Source organism: Cherax quadricarinatus, chromosome 51 (assembly GCF_038502225.1).
Source record: "Cherax quadricarinatus isolate ZL_2023a chromosome 51, ASM3850222v1, whole genome shotgun sequence".
Taxonomy (NCBI): Eukaryota; Metazoa; Arthropoda; class Malacostraca; order Decapoda; family Parastacidae; genus Cherax; species Cherax quadricarinatus.
Genome location: NC_091342.1, coordinates 7766995 through 7784575, shown reverse-complemented (window position 1 = coordinate 7784575; position 17581 = coordinate 7766995). Strand labels below are relative to the sequence as shown.

The 17581-nt window shown below is 43.0% G+C and overlaps 1 protein-coding gene across 6 annotated transcripts in view; it reads left to right on the top strand.

Annotated features, from left to right (window-relative positions):
• LOC128694560 (synaptic vesicular amine transporter) overlaps positions 1 to 17581 on the top strand; it is a 70495-nt gene that overhangs the window by 13431 nt on the left and 39483 nt on the right. For 4 of the 6 annotated variants that reach the window (XM_070095776.1, XM_070095775.1, XM_070095780.1 and 1 more), the window contains exons 4-8: positions 3894 to 3977; positions 4782 to 4985; positions 5196 to 5236; positions 9206 to 9352; positions 10293 to 10436. In XM_070095776.1, coding sequence (XP_069951877.1) covers positions 3894 to 3977; positions 4782 to 4985; positions 5196 to 5236; positions 9206 to 9352; positions 10293 to 10436 — 620 coding nt within the window. The remainder of the gene's footprint in view (positions 1 to 3893; positions 3978 to 4781; positions 4986 to 5195; positions 5237 to 9205; positions 9353 to 10292; positions 10437 to 17581) is intronic. The other 2 variants (XM_070095778.1, XM_070095777.1) reach the window with 2 other exon arrangements.

Below are 17581 nucleotides of genomic sequence, written 5' to 3'. Positions count from 1 at the left end.
AGAGATAGTAAGATCCATTTCTTCCTAGCTAACACTTCTGGTCACAGTGTTCGTCTTAGAGCTAATACCAGTCTTGTTGACCTTGTTCACTATCCTTACCCTGTTCAGGTAGAGGATGAGTTGTCACCTGACCAGTGGGTCGGTGCTATTTCTGCCGGGGAGACCTCATCCACTTCACTGGATCAATCTGTTCCACCAGTTGAGGAGAAAGACTTAGCTCCCACTGACTTCCCAGATGAAGTCAAGCGTTTGTTGACTCTGTTGAACAAACGTCGTAAAGCCATTGCCTTACCAGGTGAGAAGATGGGTATAACGAACTTATTGTCCCATCGTATTCCACTTGAACCTGGTACTAGACCTATCTACATACCTGCGTACAGAATGCCTCATTCACAAGTTGCTGTCGCAGAAGAATTGATCAATCAAATGCTTGATGATGGAGTTATTGCACCTAGCAATTCACCTTGGAATGCACCCTTGATCCTAGTACCTAAGAAGGATGGTACTTGGCGCCCAGTAATTGACTTTAGGAAGTTAAATGCGAAAACCATTCCAGATCGCTTCCCACTTCCTGTACTGGGTGATCTTTTACGTAACATCGGAGATAACAAAGTCTTTTCAACCCTGGATTTGTTACAAGGGTTTTGGCAAGTCCCTCTTCACGAGGACAGCCAAGAGCTAACTGCATTCTCCACTCCTACAGGTCATTATCACTTCCTCCGTATGGCGTTTGGATTACGATCCTCCCCTATCACGTTCTCAAGGCTCATGACTAATATCTTTAGAGGTCTCATAGGTAATGCACTTATGGTGTACTTAGATGACGTAATCGTCATGTCTAAAGACGTGGATACACACTTGAAAAGACTTGATGTAGTACTTGGTAAGCTTGAAGAAGCCAATTTAAAGATCAAACTGTCTAAATGTCAATTTTTCAGATCAGAAATTAAGTTTCTTGGTCACGTAGTCACTCCTAGAGGGGTTACGACTGACCAAAGTAAAGTAACTGCAGTACTAAATTTTCCAACTCCCAAAACTGCTGATGCCATAAGATCCTTTGTGGGCTTAGCAGGTTTTTATAGATCTTTTATTGCCAATTTTTCTTCCATAGCTGCTCCTCTAACTGAGTTGCTTAAGAAAGATGCTCCTTTTGTTTGGACCTTCCGTCAAGAAAGAGCATTCCAAACTCGAAAAGAAAAGCTAACATCTGCTCCAATTTTGAAATTTCCAGATTTTTCTAAGCCCTTCTATCTGACAACTGATGCTAGTTCAATTGGCATAGGTGCCGTACTAGCTCAGAAGACCGATGGCAAGTACAACGCAGTTGCATTTGCTAGCCGAGTCCTTACGAAGGCTGAACGTAATTATACAGTAACTGAGCAAGAAGCTTTACCAATAGTATGGTCTTTAAAGCACTTCCGAGACATTATTTATCAGTACTCTGTTCATATCTTGACAGACCATGCTCCACTGATACCTTTATTCCAGAACAAACAACCTACTGGAAGGTTAGCCAGATGGACCTTGACTATCCAAGAGTTCAATCCCACCTTTGAACACTTACCTGGCAAGTCAAATGTAGTCGCAGATGCCTTATCGCGACATGTTAGTATAGTAACTGCAGACCCTCCATTTAGTGCTGAAGATGTAAAGAATGCTCAACGAACAGATCCCATGTGGTCTGGTGTGATTCGATTCCTGCTCCAGGAAGATCTTATTCTGACTGTGAAGCCACCAGCATCCATCAGCGACTTTGTCATGAACCAAGAATTACTGTATCGAACAGCCGAGTTGGGTACTCCTAGCAGAAGAGTATACCAGTTAGTAATTCCACAGTCACTAGTGAATGTAGCCTTACAGCTAGTTCACGATGTACCAGGCGTTGCACACCCTGGTATGGATCGTTCAGTAAAACAAGCCAGATTGAAATACTTTTGGCCTCGTATGGCAACTGATATATCTGAGAAATGTTAAGAAATGTAGTGTCTGCATGCAACATAAAGGTAATGCTAATGGCCCTAATCCAATCCAAGTGTATCCAACTACTAGCGAACCGTGGGAAAGAGTTGCGCTAGATTTGTTAACTAATTTCCAATGTTCCCTCCAAGGCAACAAACATCTGTGTGTTATGGTAGACCATTTCACCAGATATTGTGAGTTAGTTCCTATTGCAGATAAGACTGCCGAGACAGTAGCTAAAGCGTTTAAAGAACGCATTATCTGCAGGCATACCACCCCTAAGTCCCTAGTAACAGATAATGGAGGTGAATTCTGTAAAGAGATTCTTGAAAATTTGTGTACCTTGTACAAGATCTCTAAATCCACCATTGTTCCTCATCATCCTGCCAGCAATGGGTTAGCGGAACGAACCAATAAGAAAGTACTTGATGTCTTGAGAGCCACTATCAATCCCAACAGTGAAACTTGGGATGAAGTTATACCTGATGTGCAGTGTGCTATAAATTCTGCTTACAATGTTTCTATAGGTGACACTCCACATTATGCATTGTACGGTGTAGATAAACGTTTGCCTTATGAGTTGCTATATTCTAATCCGAAACCAAATTACAACCCTGATGATTTCATAGCAACTCGTACCAGCTTAGCTCAAAGTGTTTTTAGAAGAATCCGTGAAACACTTCATAAATCAACAGCAGAATTTACAAGAGTCGCAAACACTCGAGCAAAGCCATCCAAAATCAAAGTAGGTTCGAGAGTTATGCTGACTAACTTTAACAAAACGTCTGCAATGCCAAAGCTTGATCAAAAGTTTGTTGGTCCTTATCGAGTAGTTGAACATATCACTGGTAATAAGTATAAGGTTAGAGAAATTAGTACTGGTCAGTATAAAGAATCGCATTTAGATCATATGAAGTTAGTATGTAATGATAATGATGTTCCAACCCAGACTAATGTGACAGACTGACAATCCTCCTGATCCTGTACTCTCTTCCTCTGATACTCAGTCAGACAATCAACCTGAATGTCGTTATTCCCTACGTACACGACAGGTATTGAGAAACCCTCAAGTATCATTTGTTACTTCCAATTCAGATTTGCCTCAAATACAGCATGAGTTAGCCAGTGCAACAGAGTTTGATCCTCCCAGAGATGACACCCATTCTGCATGTGTCAATCTTACCCTAGCAGAGTTGGGGTTAAATGTAAATAACCTGTATAGATGAATAATTACAGTATCAACTTATCAGTATTCAAGAATTTTTTTGTGTGTTCACGTTCTCTCCGAATTCTGAGAGTTAACAGTCTAGATTTGAGTGCACCGAATCTGCCTTTCTGTTAAACACTCTTTCTTTGTATATATTCCTTCCTCAGAATCCGTAGATCACATGAATACGGATCGATCGATCAAAAAATTTTTTTTTATCACTTCTATTGTGTAATCTCAATGTTGAGTTTCATTTGATGAGTTTCATTCGATGAGTTGTGTTATATTATATCTTGTATTGCATTACAGTTTACTGTGTAGGCGAAACGTTTCGGAATAAAGTTGCCTAACTGTTGCCTATGTGTCTTACCTACCAACCTGTCGGTATTGTATACCATTTTGATATTCATGATAATGCAAGTCCTCAACAGACCATAAAGGCTTCAACCCTCTGCCTTTTCATTGTAGCTTAATACTAGGACACTATGATATTTTGCTTTTTAATGGGATAGAAGCCAGGCTCCAGTATTTACGCCAGAAGCTCCTTAATTACTAAGCTGATCATTCCTGACCCGGGTCAGGAATCATTTTCTTGAGCAAAAACCCATCATAGCAATGTTGAAGGGAAGTAGGCGCTTGTGTTTTTGTTATTTATGCTTACTTAGGAGAATAGTAACCACAATGACTAAAACTGAGGACGAGACTAATCACAGTGCCTGGTCCACAGTGTTTGCCTACGCTGAGAGCTACACCTTGATGTTTCTCGCCCGCAGTCTCCAGGGTGTCGCCTCTTCTTGCATTGCCATCGCCGGTACGTACTAATGTATGTATTTTTTATATATATATATAATTTTGCATTGTCTGGATGCCATTAAACATGCTTTTAGAATCTTTTCAATTACTTTATTGAAATAAAAAACGCTTTCAGACAAAATTGTCCTGGTCCCATATTATTTGATCTAGCCTATCATGTTTCCCTAATTTGAGTGTTATTTTCATGTGAAAATAATTTCCATTGCTCTAGCTTAGTATACAACAGTAGCATTATCCAAAGATAGAGTACTATGCACGCAGTTATGATGTCAGGTATGACATTGTAAAAATGCATGCAAGTATTTATTTTAGCCAAACCGGATTATTAATTTACATAAAGTGGTAAACCCGTGTGGTTTATTTAACGCGAGGAATGATGTCTTTGAAGTGCGAAACAGGCTACCTAACTGTACACACAAGAACAAGGTTAGAACATTACCGTATCTTACGAACCCGTGCTGGGCAGGTACAACCCTCTCCTCCACCCACTCATGTACCGTGTCAGTCTAATTTTAAAGCTACCCAAGTTCTTGCCTCACTGACACAACTTGAGAGTGTATTTCACTCATCCACAACTCTTGCCAAACTAAATCAAAATTTCTTCAACTTTAATCCATTCCTGCGAGTCCCATCTTGGTTAGATATTTTAAATTCGCTGTTTATACTACCTTTATTATGTCCTTATCCACACAAGATCTACATTATTTAAGTATCATAGTTTTACTTTTTCCTGGGATTAGAATCTGACACTTGTTTGCATCTACCACATCAACCTAACCTTCCTGTATAATCCCACTTTAAGACTTTACTGTACCAGCAGGCATGGGCATCATAGCAGAATGTTACAGTGAGGACGAGGAGCGTGGACGCATCCAGGGACTGGTAATGGGTGGCATCGCTCTGGGTGTCCTGGCTGGCTACCCGTTGGGAAGCTTCCTCTACGACTTTACTAGTTCTAAAACCCCTCCCTTCCTGGTGGTGGTTACCCTCACCGCTCTTCTAGCATGTACGTATTGTCTTTTATATATTCGCATTCCCAATCCTTCAAAAAAAAAAAAATGCATTATAAAATGTCAAGCTTGCTTCTCTAAGCATTACACGGTCAGCAAACTTCGTTGTCATATTTGAATTGCATGTAAGCCCCCCCCCCTGGATCCAGTGCTTATGCAAAAGGAAATCTTCAAGAAGTGATTGTAATATTTTCTTGCTCCCACAGTGGTACAGCTGGTGGTGTTGGACCCGCGGCCTACACCTGAGGTAAACTGCATTGACTAGTATGTCGTATAATACTGTTAATGATAATGTAATAATTATATTGATATAGTAATAAACTGATAACTTTAGCCTAGATGTACTTCGGTATCTGCGTAATGACTTTAGCCTAGATGTACTTCGGTATCTGCGTAATCCGGAAAAGGCCTCCCCCGTATCCCATAATTCTAGTTCTCTTTGGACACCTGAGAGGGCTTCAGAATTGTGTGGTTACTTCCTTTGTAGACTGAGCTGATTAGCTTATTCAAAAAAGACGACGAAGGATCAACAGGATCACCGTCACTCGTGCACATAAACTGTTCCAAGCTAAAAATATTCCCGCTGTATAGCCCTTGTGGCTTAGCGCTTCTTTTTGATTATAATAATAATAATAATAATAAAAATCTTCCAAGCTGGATATTCCCTAGTAAGCTTGAGCCAAAAATCACTGGCCCTGAAGCAAAAACTTTGTTAGTTGTCTAGCTCTGTTTGAAGTAAAATTATCCTGTCGAGTATGTTAACGTTTCCCTTTATTTTACTTTAATTAAAAAGTTTTGTTACAAGATCATTAAATTTTGCAGTCTTAGGTTTACAATCGTTGTACCAATTAGAGATGTGATCACTGAATTTTTCTCTTGCCCTTAAGTCAATGCTAACATTTTAGGTATCCCCGAAGGGATACCTTTAGGTAGCGGCCTGATATTTTTTTCCTCTATTTTTTTTTCTTCTACTACTTGAAAACACCTCATTCGATTCAGTTTTACACTTCTAGTAAACTATAACTGGGTAAGGGTCTTGAAACTATTGGCATGTCCTCTGGTCAGTTTTATATACATACGTCGTTCCCAGTTGTGGTTTCTGCACACTAACTTGAGAAAGCCTCTTCTAATCTGCTTCAAACCGTCAATATTCGTGTACTCTACTTAGAGGAAGGCTGGATTAGCTATTGGTGTGTGTAGGTGACATTTTGCTAATTTTATTTTTAAAATGCCAAATCAAAGTCGAGAACAACGTCCAGTATTGGGCCCCTACTTAAACAAGATGGGTCCTACACAGATGACAGCAAGGAAATGAGTGAGCTACTCAAATCCCAATATGACTCAGTTTTTAGCAAGCCGCTAACCAGACTGAGAGTCGAAGTTCAAAATGAATTTTTTATGAGAGGGCCACAGAATTTGGTTAACGCAAGCCTATCTGATGTTATCCTGACGCCAAATGACTTCGAACAGGCGATAAATGACATGCCCATGCACTCTGCCCCAGGGCCAGACTCATGGAACTCCATGTTCATCAAGAACTGCAAGAAGCCTCTATCACGAGGTTTTACCATCCTATGGAGAGGGAGCATGGACACGGGGGTCGTCCCACAGTTACTAAAAGCAACAGACATAGCCCCACTCCACAAAGGGGGCAGTAAAGCAATAGCAATGAACTACAGACCGATAGCACTAACATCCCATATCATAAAAATCTTTGAAAGGGTCCTAAGAAGCAAGATCGCCACCCATCTAGAAACCCATCAATTACACAACCCAGGGCAACATGGGTTTAGAACAGGTCGCTCCTGTCTCTCAACTATTGGATCACTACGACAAGGTCCTGGATGCACTAGAAGACAAAACGAATGCAGATGTAATATATACAGACTTTGCAAAAGCCTTCAACAAGTGTGACCATGGCGTAATAGCGCACAAAATGCGTGCTAAAGGAATAACAGGAAAAGTTGGTAGATGGATCTATAATTTCCTCGCAAACAGAACACAGAGTAGTAGTCAACAGAGTCAAGTCCGAGGCAGCTACGGTGAAAAGCTCTGTTCCACAAGGCACAGTACTCGCTCCCATCTTGTTTCTCATCCTCATATCTGACATAGACAAGGATGTCAGCCACAGCACCGTGTCTTCCTTTGCAGATGACACCCGAATCTGCATGACAGTGTCTTCCATTGCAGACACTGCAAGGCTCCAGGCGGACATCAACCAAATCTTTCAGTTGGCTGCAGAAAACATTATGAAGTTCAACGATGAGAAATTTCAATTACTCACATATGGTAAACACGAGGAAATTAAAACTTCATCAGAGTACAAAACAAATTCTGGCCACAAAATAGTGAAACACCAACGTCAAAGACCTGGGAGTGATCATGTCAGAGGATCTCACCTTCAAGGACCATAACACTGTATCAATTGCAGCTGCTGAAGAATGACAGGATGGATAATGAGAACCTTCAAAACTAGGGATGCCAAGCCCATGATGACACTCTTCAAGTCACTTGTTCTATCTAGGCTGGAATATTGCTGCACACTAACAGCACCTTTCAAGGCAGGTGAAATTGCTGACCTAGAAAATGTACAGAGAACCTTCACGGCGCGCATAACGGAGATAAAACACCTCAATTACTGGGAGCGCTTGAAGTTCCTGAACCTGTATTCCCTGGAATGCAGGCGGGAGAGATACATGATTATATACACCTGGAAAATCCTAGAAGGATTAGTACCGAACTTGCACACGAAAATCACTCACAACGAAAGCAAAAGACTTGGCAGACGATGCAACATCCCCCCAATGAAAAGCAGGGGTGTCACTAGCACATTAAGAGACCATACAGTAAGTGTCAGGGGCCCGAGACTGTTCAACTGCCTCCCAGCATACATAAGGGGGATTACCAACAGACCCCTGGCAGTCTTCAAGCTGGCACTGGACAAACACCTAAAGTCGGTACCTGACCAGCCGGGCTGTGGCTTGTACGTTGGTTTGCATGCAGCCAGCAGTAACAGCCTGGTTGATCAGGCTCTGATCCACCAGGAGGCCTGGTCACAGACCGGGCCATGGGGGCGTTGACCCCCGGAACTCTCTCCAGGTAAACTCCAGGTTGTATTTTCCTGTAAATTAACTTGCTCGGGTTTTCATCAGCTTGAATCTTGAATGGCAAATCAATCTTATGAAAAGGATGATACGTTTTTTTTGTTTAGCCTGTGTAAGTGCAAATTTGCCAAATTATATTCAGGTGATCATACTTAGGTATTTAAACACAAATAACCTGCACATAGAAGAGAGGAGCTTTCCTTTTTCTCCTTTGGGTTGTCTTCTGTCCTGTGTATTTGTTCCTTCTTTATTTTCCCTCCCTCGGTGTTCTTGCTCATACCTTCTGTGGGCACCTAGCTCCCTTGCAGTGCTCCTCTTTCTTAGTATTTGGCTGGCTCTTCCTCCTCTTACTACCTCCCCACTACTACTACTACTACTACTACTACTACTACTACTACTACTACTACTACTACTACTACTATTACTATTACTACTACTACTACTACCACCACCACCTCCTGCCTATATATACCCTTCCCGCTCTCCTTTGCGTTAGTGTGACTTTGTAAATGGTTCAAGTCTGATCGAAACGTAAGCTCCTCTCTTCTATGTGCGGGTTATTTGTGTATCGATCACAGTATTGTGCTTTTCTTTGTTATTTAGGTATTTAAATATTTAATCACAATAGAAATTTATACCGCACTCTACTATTCCTTTTGCATGCATTGAGGTAGATGGGGTTGGACTTGTGAAATACGAGGATATCTTTCTGGAATCACGGAGCGACTGAAATATGTCTAGTTTAGTTTTTTGCCTAGTGAGGTAGCAGTGGCTATACACAAAATGGCCATTATAAATGAATGGTTAGATGTCAGATCAGCAATGCCAGAGTAATGAGTATGTGTATGACATTTTAAAGCTCAGGCATCAATCAACCATACCTTCGTAGATGTGATTTGAACCCTTACTGATTTGCATATCATTGGCTTTTAAAGATGACACTAATCAATTGGCATTCCCAACTTTTTGTCTAGTATTTAAATTGCCTTTTTTCATTTTCTAATTATACTTTTTTTTTTTACTCATTACAATCACTGATATGTTACCATAATACTTTAACTTTACTGTTTCTGGTTGGCCTGTTGCCTCGATGTGTGGTGTGGTTGGAGTAGCGTGTAGTAGAGGGAACTCCATTGGTGAACCTGGTGCGGGACCCATACATCCTAGTGACTGCTGGAGCCATCATGGTGAGCACATCAGCCATGGCTGTACTGGAACCCTGTCTTCCCATTTGGCTTACCGACACCCTTCACCCCCAGGTCAGCTAAAACTTTATTCACAGTAGTAATTGACACTAACTCACTGTCTTCTACACAGGGTTAGGTTTAGGGCTCACATTAATCATGATTAAAAAAAACTGCAGATTTTTCGTGGGTGCTGATAGAAAACCAGTAGATTTTTCGTAAGTACTGAGCCCATAGTGAAATGTTTGACGATATTCGCATTGAAATCTCCCAGCTCAGGCTGACACTACGTACTTTACATTATCTCATGAGTGAGAACCATCTTGTGTAATGGAGTATAACAGGAATATTATCCCGTGATGGTTGCGAGGTAAGCATAGTTCCTTCTTGATGTAACCTTGTAAGATGTCATGGATTGGGGTAGTTGCATAAAGTGGTGTATTTAATTTTGATGCTAAAGAAGCTTATTTAGCACCCATCATGAAATGAGTTTATTAACTTCGTCATATTTCATCACACATTATTACATTCATGGGGGGAGCGCTAAATCTGTGGGGGTCATACAGGTCGTAGGGAAATAGGCAGTTGGGTTTTATCCCAGGAAAGGAGTAATAGGTCCAGTTTTTTTTTTTATCGTGAGCTTTTTGGGCATCAAGACACCTCCCCATGGTGGGGGCTGATGCCTCAAGGGTTTGCAAGAGGCTCTTGATCCGAGGAACTGGACTTATTTTCCTATTGGATTAAACTTAATTGCCTCCCATTCCCCAGACACTGCATGATCCCTGTGGGTTTAGCTCTTTCCCTATGTATATAATACAGTACATGTAATGTAAATACATGTATATAGTTGTATGTAATTGGTATTGGTGGTACCTAATTGATAATGTCTGCAACTTTATATGCAAAGTGCTGAATAACCAAATGGTTGTAGCACTTTTTTAGATGAACATACGTCTCATTCATAAAGGTAAGATGAATTACATCTCAGTAATTTTTTTTCTTTTTTTTTTTTCAGAAGTGGCAACTAGGAACAGCATTCATCCCAGACAGCATAGGGTACTTGGTGGGCACAAGCTGCACTACTGGACCCGCATTCCGTATGGGAAGATGGAGGGCAGCTGTGGTAGCTATGTTAATGGTGGGCCTCGCTGCTGCTACTGTGAGTATCCTTTATATCTTTGCACTCATTCTTGTCACAAGCTGAAAGACAGTAAGTGCTGTCTGCCCTTTTTTTGTACTTCAGTACCAAAGTTAGTGAAGATATACATATATCACTGGTTGATTTTTTTTGGATCAACCATATAAAATAGGTAAAACTGAATGCTTAACTAAAATCTTTGTCAAGAATCATTTGGATCAATAATATAATTTAAACAGGTGAGAATGGAGAAGAAATAAATGCTTTTAAGTAGGTAATTCAATTCTGAAATTCATATTTATCATTATTATATTTTTGTAATACAAGGAATTGTTACATCAAATTGTTTATAGAACCAGTGGGCAGTGTGACAAAGAATTTACTGAAAAATTCCACAATGTAATGTATAAAGTGTCGTGTAGCTTGTGCTAGCAATGAGATTAAGCAAGGTTAGTGTTGCTGGATTTGTATGTGATGGAGCTTGGGCAGGTATGACATGTATTGAATAATAATAATCACAGTCTTTCTTTGGGAAAACACCAAGTACAGTACAGGGTGACCCAAAAGTCTGGACACTACTATAATTATTTTTTCCTGCAGTTACCAGAGTTACTGCATGGTGTTCATGCGAATCTTGCAAAGGGCGTTGAACTTTGCATCACTAATAGTGGACATGTTGAGGATTCATTAAAGTTGCTGTATAATTATTACAAAAATGGAATTTTACCTGTGTCCAGACTTTTGGATCACCCTGTGTATATGAAGTGGAAAGAAGGAATAGACTAATTACATCACTAGTGAGAAGGTAAAAAACACCTGCAGATCAGCATAGGTGCGACAGAAACGGTGATGCTAAAGAATGATACACAGTACATTCAGAGCAAGAAACAGGAAAACTTGGAACACCCCAGAGTAAATAAATGCCACAAAATTAGACAAAGTGATGAATTATATAAGTACTGTACAATGTATTCTTTGGAGAATTAGATCTGTGTGAAATCCCAGAGACTTTATAATATGCAGACAACTCTTCTGCACAAAATGAGGCAGTAGAACTCTAGCAAAAAATTATGGACAATAACACACGTCTGAAAGGGTAGTATTATTATTATTATAATAAAAAAGAAGCGCTAAGCCACAAGGGCTATACAGCGCTGCAGGGTAGGGAAGGAAGCGAGGGTATTGGATGGCAGAAGGGAGGAGGGATGATCAGCAGGTTACAGAAAACAGCGGGGCAGGGGATAGTACGGGGGTAGAGGGTAGCAAGAGATTGAAGTAGAAAGGGCTGAAGGTATCAGAATTTGTGAAGTAAGTCAGTTGTTGTCAAAAAGTCAATGAGAGAGTCCGGATGAAAGGTGGGTCCATCAGCGAGAAGGGAAGGTAAAGAGAGAGCAGCGGAGCGAAGACGACGACAGAGGTAAATTCTGCGTGCTCGTTGATAAAGTGGGCAGTCCAAAAGAATGTGGCTGACTGATAATGGAGCTTGGCAATTCTCACAGAGAGGAGCAAGACGCCTCTCCATGAGATATCCATGAGTAAGACGAGTATGGCCAATGCGAAGACGGGAGAGAGTAGTCTCCCAACCTCGACACTGGTGATAAGAAGACGGCCAGTAACCTATACTCGGTTTAATAGATTGAAGTTTGTTGCCGAGCATAGTAGACCAACGTTGTTGCCAACGGGTGTGAAGGTGGGAAGATATTGCAGCAAAATAGTCCGTAAATGGAATACCTCTATAAGAAACTGGTAGGTCATGTACTGCTGACCGCGCAGCAGTGTCTGCCTGTTCATTGCCCTGTACGTCAACATGACCAGGGACCCAACAAAAAACAATATCTTTATGCTTGGTAAAGATGCGGCGTAGCCAAAGTTGGATACGGAGGACTAAGGGGTGAGGTGTATCAAATTTTTGTATAGCCTGTAAAGCACTAAGGGAGTCTGAGACAACCACAAATGATGACACAGGCATAGATGCAATACGGATAAGTGCTGTAAGGATGGCATATAATTCAGCAGTAAAAATACTAGCCGAAGATAGTAAATGCCCTTGTACGACGCTGTCCGGAAACACTGCTGCGAATCCTACGCCGTCAGAAGACTTAGAGCCATCTGTGTACACAGCAATGGCATGAGAATGAGAGTGAAAGTGGTCAAGAAAAAGAGAGCGGGAAGCGACCGTAGACAGTTGGGCTTTCGAGCAAGGGAGGGAGAAAGAACAGACTCGAACAGCTGGAACTTCCCAGGGGGGTAGGGAAAAGTGAGATGCTACATGTACATAGAAAGGTGGTAGTTGAAGAGAAGACAAGAGCGAATGAAGGCGAAGAGAGAAGGGACGGAGTAAACAGGGGCGGCGAACAAATAAAGAATGTCTACTAATATCAGTGACCATTCTATAAATGGAAGGATTGCGGAGATCATGAGAGCGTACATAGTAGCGCAGGCAATGGGCATCACGGCGATCGGATAAGGATGGAACGTTCGCTTCTGCATAGAGGCTCTCGACAGGGGAAGAGCGAAAAGCACCAAGGCATAAACGTAATCCTTGGTGATGAATGGGGTTAAGGCTAGAGAGAGTAGCAGGAGATGCCGCTGAATAGATCTGGTCACCATAATCAAGTTTCGATAAAATAAGGGTGGAATGTAGGCGAAGGAGGGTTCGACGATCAGCTCCCCATGAAAGATGAGCAAGGGTTTTAAGAAGGTTCAGCCGGCTGTGACAAGTTGCCTTCAGAGAGGTAATGTGAGGTTTCCAGGATAACCTACGATCAAAGAGGAGGCCCAGAAACTTGACTGTATCACGTTCAGGGATACGGGAGCCATAGAGGTACAAAGGATGATCGGAGATGACAGAGCGTCTAGTGAAAGTAATTTGGTGGGTTTTAGTGCTGGAAAATTTAAACCCACGTGTGGTGGCACAATTGGAAACACGGTCGACTGCATGTTGGAGAGAAACTGTAATGAGGTGACAGTCAGCGCCTGCACAGGCAATAGCGAAGTCATCAACATAGAGTGATGACCAAATATTTGATGGAAGACTAGAGGCCAAATCATTAATAGCAAGGAGAAAAAGTGTTGTGCTCAGAACACATCCCTGGGGGACACCTTCAGCTTGGATAAAGTCCGGGGAGAGCACATTATTAACCCGAACACGGAAATGCCTGTCAGTTAAAAAGTTCTTAAGGAAGGATGGTAGATTGCCTCGAAGGCCTAAGGAGTGGGCTTGGGCTAAAATATTATACCTCCAAGTTGTGTCATATGCCTTCTCAAGGTCAAAAAATATGGCAATAACTGAGTGGTTATTTGCAAAGGCATTACGAACATACGTATCCAAGCGTAGTAAGGGGTCTATGGTAGAACGTCCCTTACGAAAGCCATATTGACGAGTGGAGAGACTGTTGTGTGTCTCTAAATACCACACTAAACGTCTATTTACTAGGCGTTCCATTACTTTGCAAACTGCACTGGTAAGAGCAATGGGACGATAGTGGGAGGTTTCATGTCCCGTAGTGCCTGGTTTGCGGAAAGGGAGAACAATGGCGGATTTCCACAGCTGTGGAAGAACTCCTTGTGACCAAATAAGATTGTAAAGGCGTAATAGGACTGCAAGGGCTGACTGATGTAAATGTTGTAGCATACGAATATGAATGTCGTCGGGCCCAGCTGCCGATGATCGACAAGCTGAGAGTGTTGCCTCCAGTTCTTGAAGTGTAAAAGGCACATTATACTGTTCTTCTCTGAGAGAAGAAAAGTCCAAGGGTGCTAACTCTCTGGCAGACTTTGAGGAAAAAAATGAGGGGCATAAATGGAGTCCCTGAGAAATACGGACCAGATGATTGCCAGTTTCATTGGCAACATCTAGTGGGTTTGCTATATCAACACCGGCAACCCGCAGAACAGGAGCCGGGACAGGAGAATATTTACCACTCAGTTTTCGTACTTTTTTTCCAGACTGCACTCATAGAGGAAGCAGAGGTGATGGTGGAGACATAATCTCGCCAGCAAGTGCGATTAGCGTCACGGATGACACGGCGAGCGATCGCACGCTTCTGTTTAAAATCAAGGAGTCTCTCTGTGGTTCTATTGTACCGGTACCTGCCCCATGCAGCGCGTTTCAAACGTACTGCATGAGCACAAGCAGGAGACCGCCAAGGCACGCATTTCTGAGAATGCCTGCCCGAAGTTTGGGGTATAGAATGAGAAGCTGCGGTGAAAACGGAGGACGAGAAGAGGTGTAAAAGCTCATCGATGGAGGACGAAGAAGGAACCTCTTTAAAAACAGTTAGGTGTGAGTAAAGGTTCCAATTTGCCCGATTAAATTGCCAGCGTGGGGTGCGAAGAGGTGGCGAATATGAAGGGGAAGTAAGAATGATTGGGAAATGATCACTGTCATGTAAGTCCGGGAGAACAGACCAAGTGAAGTCTAATGCGGCGGAGGAAGAGCAGACTGAGAGATCGATGCAAGAGAGAGTATGAGTCCGAGGATCAAAATGGGTGTGAGTACCTGTATTTAAAACATGGAGGGGGTGGGTGGCAAGAAAAGCCTCTAACTGAATTCCACGGGAATCACAGTGAGACCCCCCCCCCCAGAGGAAATGGTGGGCATTAAAATCACCAAGTAACAGAATCGGTGGCGGTAATGACGAAACAAGGAAGGCAATATCCGGAATAGATAATGCCCGAGAAGGAGAGAGATATAAAGAACAGAGCGTATACCACCTATGTAAGTGGATACGGGCTGCTGTGTAATGCAGCGAAGTATGAACAAATAGCTGATGGTACGGAATATCAGTGCGTAGAAGAAGGGCACTTTCATTAAAGGTCCCATCAGGAAAAGGATCTGAAGAATACAATAAATTATAGCCTGAGATGGGAGAAATAACAGCAGAGTGTAATTTTGGTTCCTGTAAGCAAACACCAACAGGGGCAAACTGGGAGAGTAACATCTGAAGCTCACCCCGATTACCCCTGAGGCCGCGTATATTCCACTGTAAATAGGCCATGATTGGCAATGATAAAGATACTTGAAATCCGCAGGTAAGGGTTCCTACGGACTAGAGGGGTTAGAAAAGTCCACATGCGGAGGCAGTGGAAAACGTTCAAGCAGCGAAGGAACGGTGCGCTGTGAAGAAAGGAGTTGCGCAGATGGAGCAGAGGAGAGAGAAAGAGCGGAAGGTGGATCAGTGTCCATTGATGGTTTGGTCTCTGCAATATATTCAGAGATTGCTTCAAGTGTTTCTGAATTCAGAGACGTCGTATGGGAGACAATATTGGAAATGGTAGGGGGAGGATGAGTAAAGATTGGAACTGTATTGGACTGTACCAAGGTAGGGGGGGGCGAAAGGGTGGAGGGAACTGGAGAAGCGTGGCAGGGGACAGAAGAGGCAGGAACCTGGGAGGTGGCAGAAGAGGAAGAAACTTGGGAGGGAACAGGGGAGGAAGGTACAGTACGAGGAGGAGGGTGAACCTCTACACTTGTAACTGAGCCAGTGAGAGGGGGAGAACCAGGGACAGAGACAGGGAGGGTAAAATGAGGAGGTGGAAGATGGGTAGGAGGTGTTAACGGACCTTTTTTTGACTTTTGAGAAGTAGAGGGACGATTGGGAGGAGGTGTCGTACGAGGTCTCGTCGATACTGAGGCTTGTGAGAGAGAACTCGAAGAAGCGAGATCAGACTGAGGCGTTGAAGTAGGGACGTCTGAGCCGAGGACAGCAAAAGGATTAGATACAGGAGTGACTATGGGAGAGGTAACCACAGAGGTGGGTGTAGAAGATGGGATACCAGAAGTGGGGGGACGTTTTGAAACACGGGAATAAGAAACACGTGGGAGTCTCCCTTGGAGGCGGAGATGAGAAACTGCCATGGCATAAGGGAGACCTTCTGTCTCTTTGAGGTAACGGATTTCCCGCTCGTTTAAATAGACTTGACAACGGCGAGAGTACGAAGGGTGAGCCTCATGACAGTTAAGGCAAGAGGGAGATCGATTGCAAGACGTATTAGAATGGTCATCGGCACCACAGACTGGGCATTCGGCGATAGATCTGCAATATTTCGCTGGATGGCCAAATCGCCAGCAATTTCTACACTGTTGTGGTGTAGGGATCACCTTTCGAACTTGTAACCGATGTCCTGCTATATAAACTGAGGATGGGAGTTCTCGGCTGTCAAAAGTTAAACGAGCCACATTGCTAGGGTATCGTCTCCGCCCGCGGGCAGGAAGAACGTAAGTGTCTACCTTGAGGATTGGGAGATCTTGGAGTTCCAGCTGTTCAAGAATGTCAGTGCCACATGTCTGGAAATTTTGTTGAACTATGGTATGGGGCAGAATGACGGTACCACTACAAGAATTGAGGGAATGATGTTTTTCAAGAGTGACAGGAACAGTATCGATATGGGAAAGACGAGAGAGCTCATGAGCCTGGGTAGCATTCTGTACGGTAATGATGCGCGTACCGCTCTTAAGAGCATGAAAAGAAATATCTTTACCAACATGGCGTAGGAGTGCCTTGCCAATACTGTGGTCAGAAAGATAGGCAGTAGAGGAAGTCGGTCGTAAAGTGAAGAATTTAGTCCATTGTTCAGTCTGAAACTGAGCGTGGAAAGGTAGTGAAGGACGTGTCGATCGTTTCTGAGAAGAACGAGAAGGTGGAGAAGTATCATCAGCAGGTAATTGTCGTTGGCGTTTAGGCGTGGGACCAGAGTTGGTCCAACGTGGAACGGGTCGGCGATTTGAAAATTGCCGCACCGTAGAGGGAGAGGCCGGAAGCATAGTCAGAGGAGAGCGAAGGTCCGATAAATCGAAGGAGTCAGTCGAGGCCTCAGTACCTGAAGCTGGTGAGGAAACAGCACCGGCAATAGGTACAGAGGCATGAGGAGTGTCTGAAGAGTGGTCCAAAGACGAGGCGGGGTCAGAACGGGGTGCGGTATCAAGAAGGGGCCCGGGGGTAGTAGGTTCATGGACTAGGGCTGCCATGGTTAGGTTACTTCTTTCTTTTTGTTTTTAAGAAAAAAAAAAGAAAGAAAAGAAAATAAAAATAAAAAAAAGAATAAAAAAAGGGGGGACCGGGGAGGGATAGTTCCTAGGAGGAATGAAAGGGCCAGAAATCTCCCTCCGCGCCCAAGAGGACCTCAGCACCGCAAGTAGTGCAGATGCAGCATGGAACCCGTGC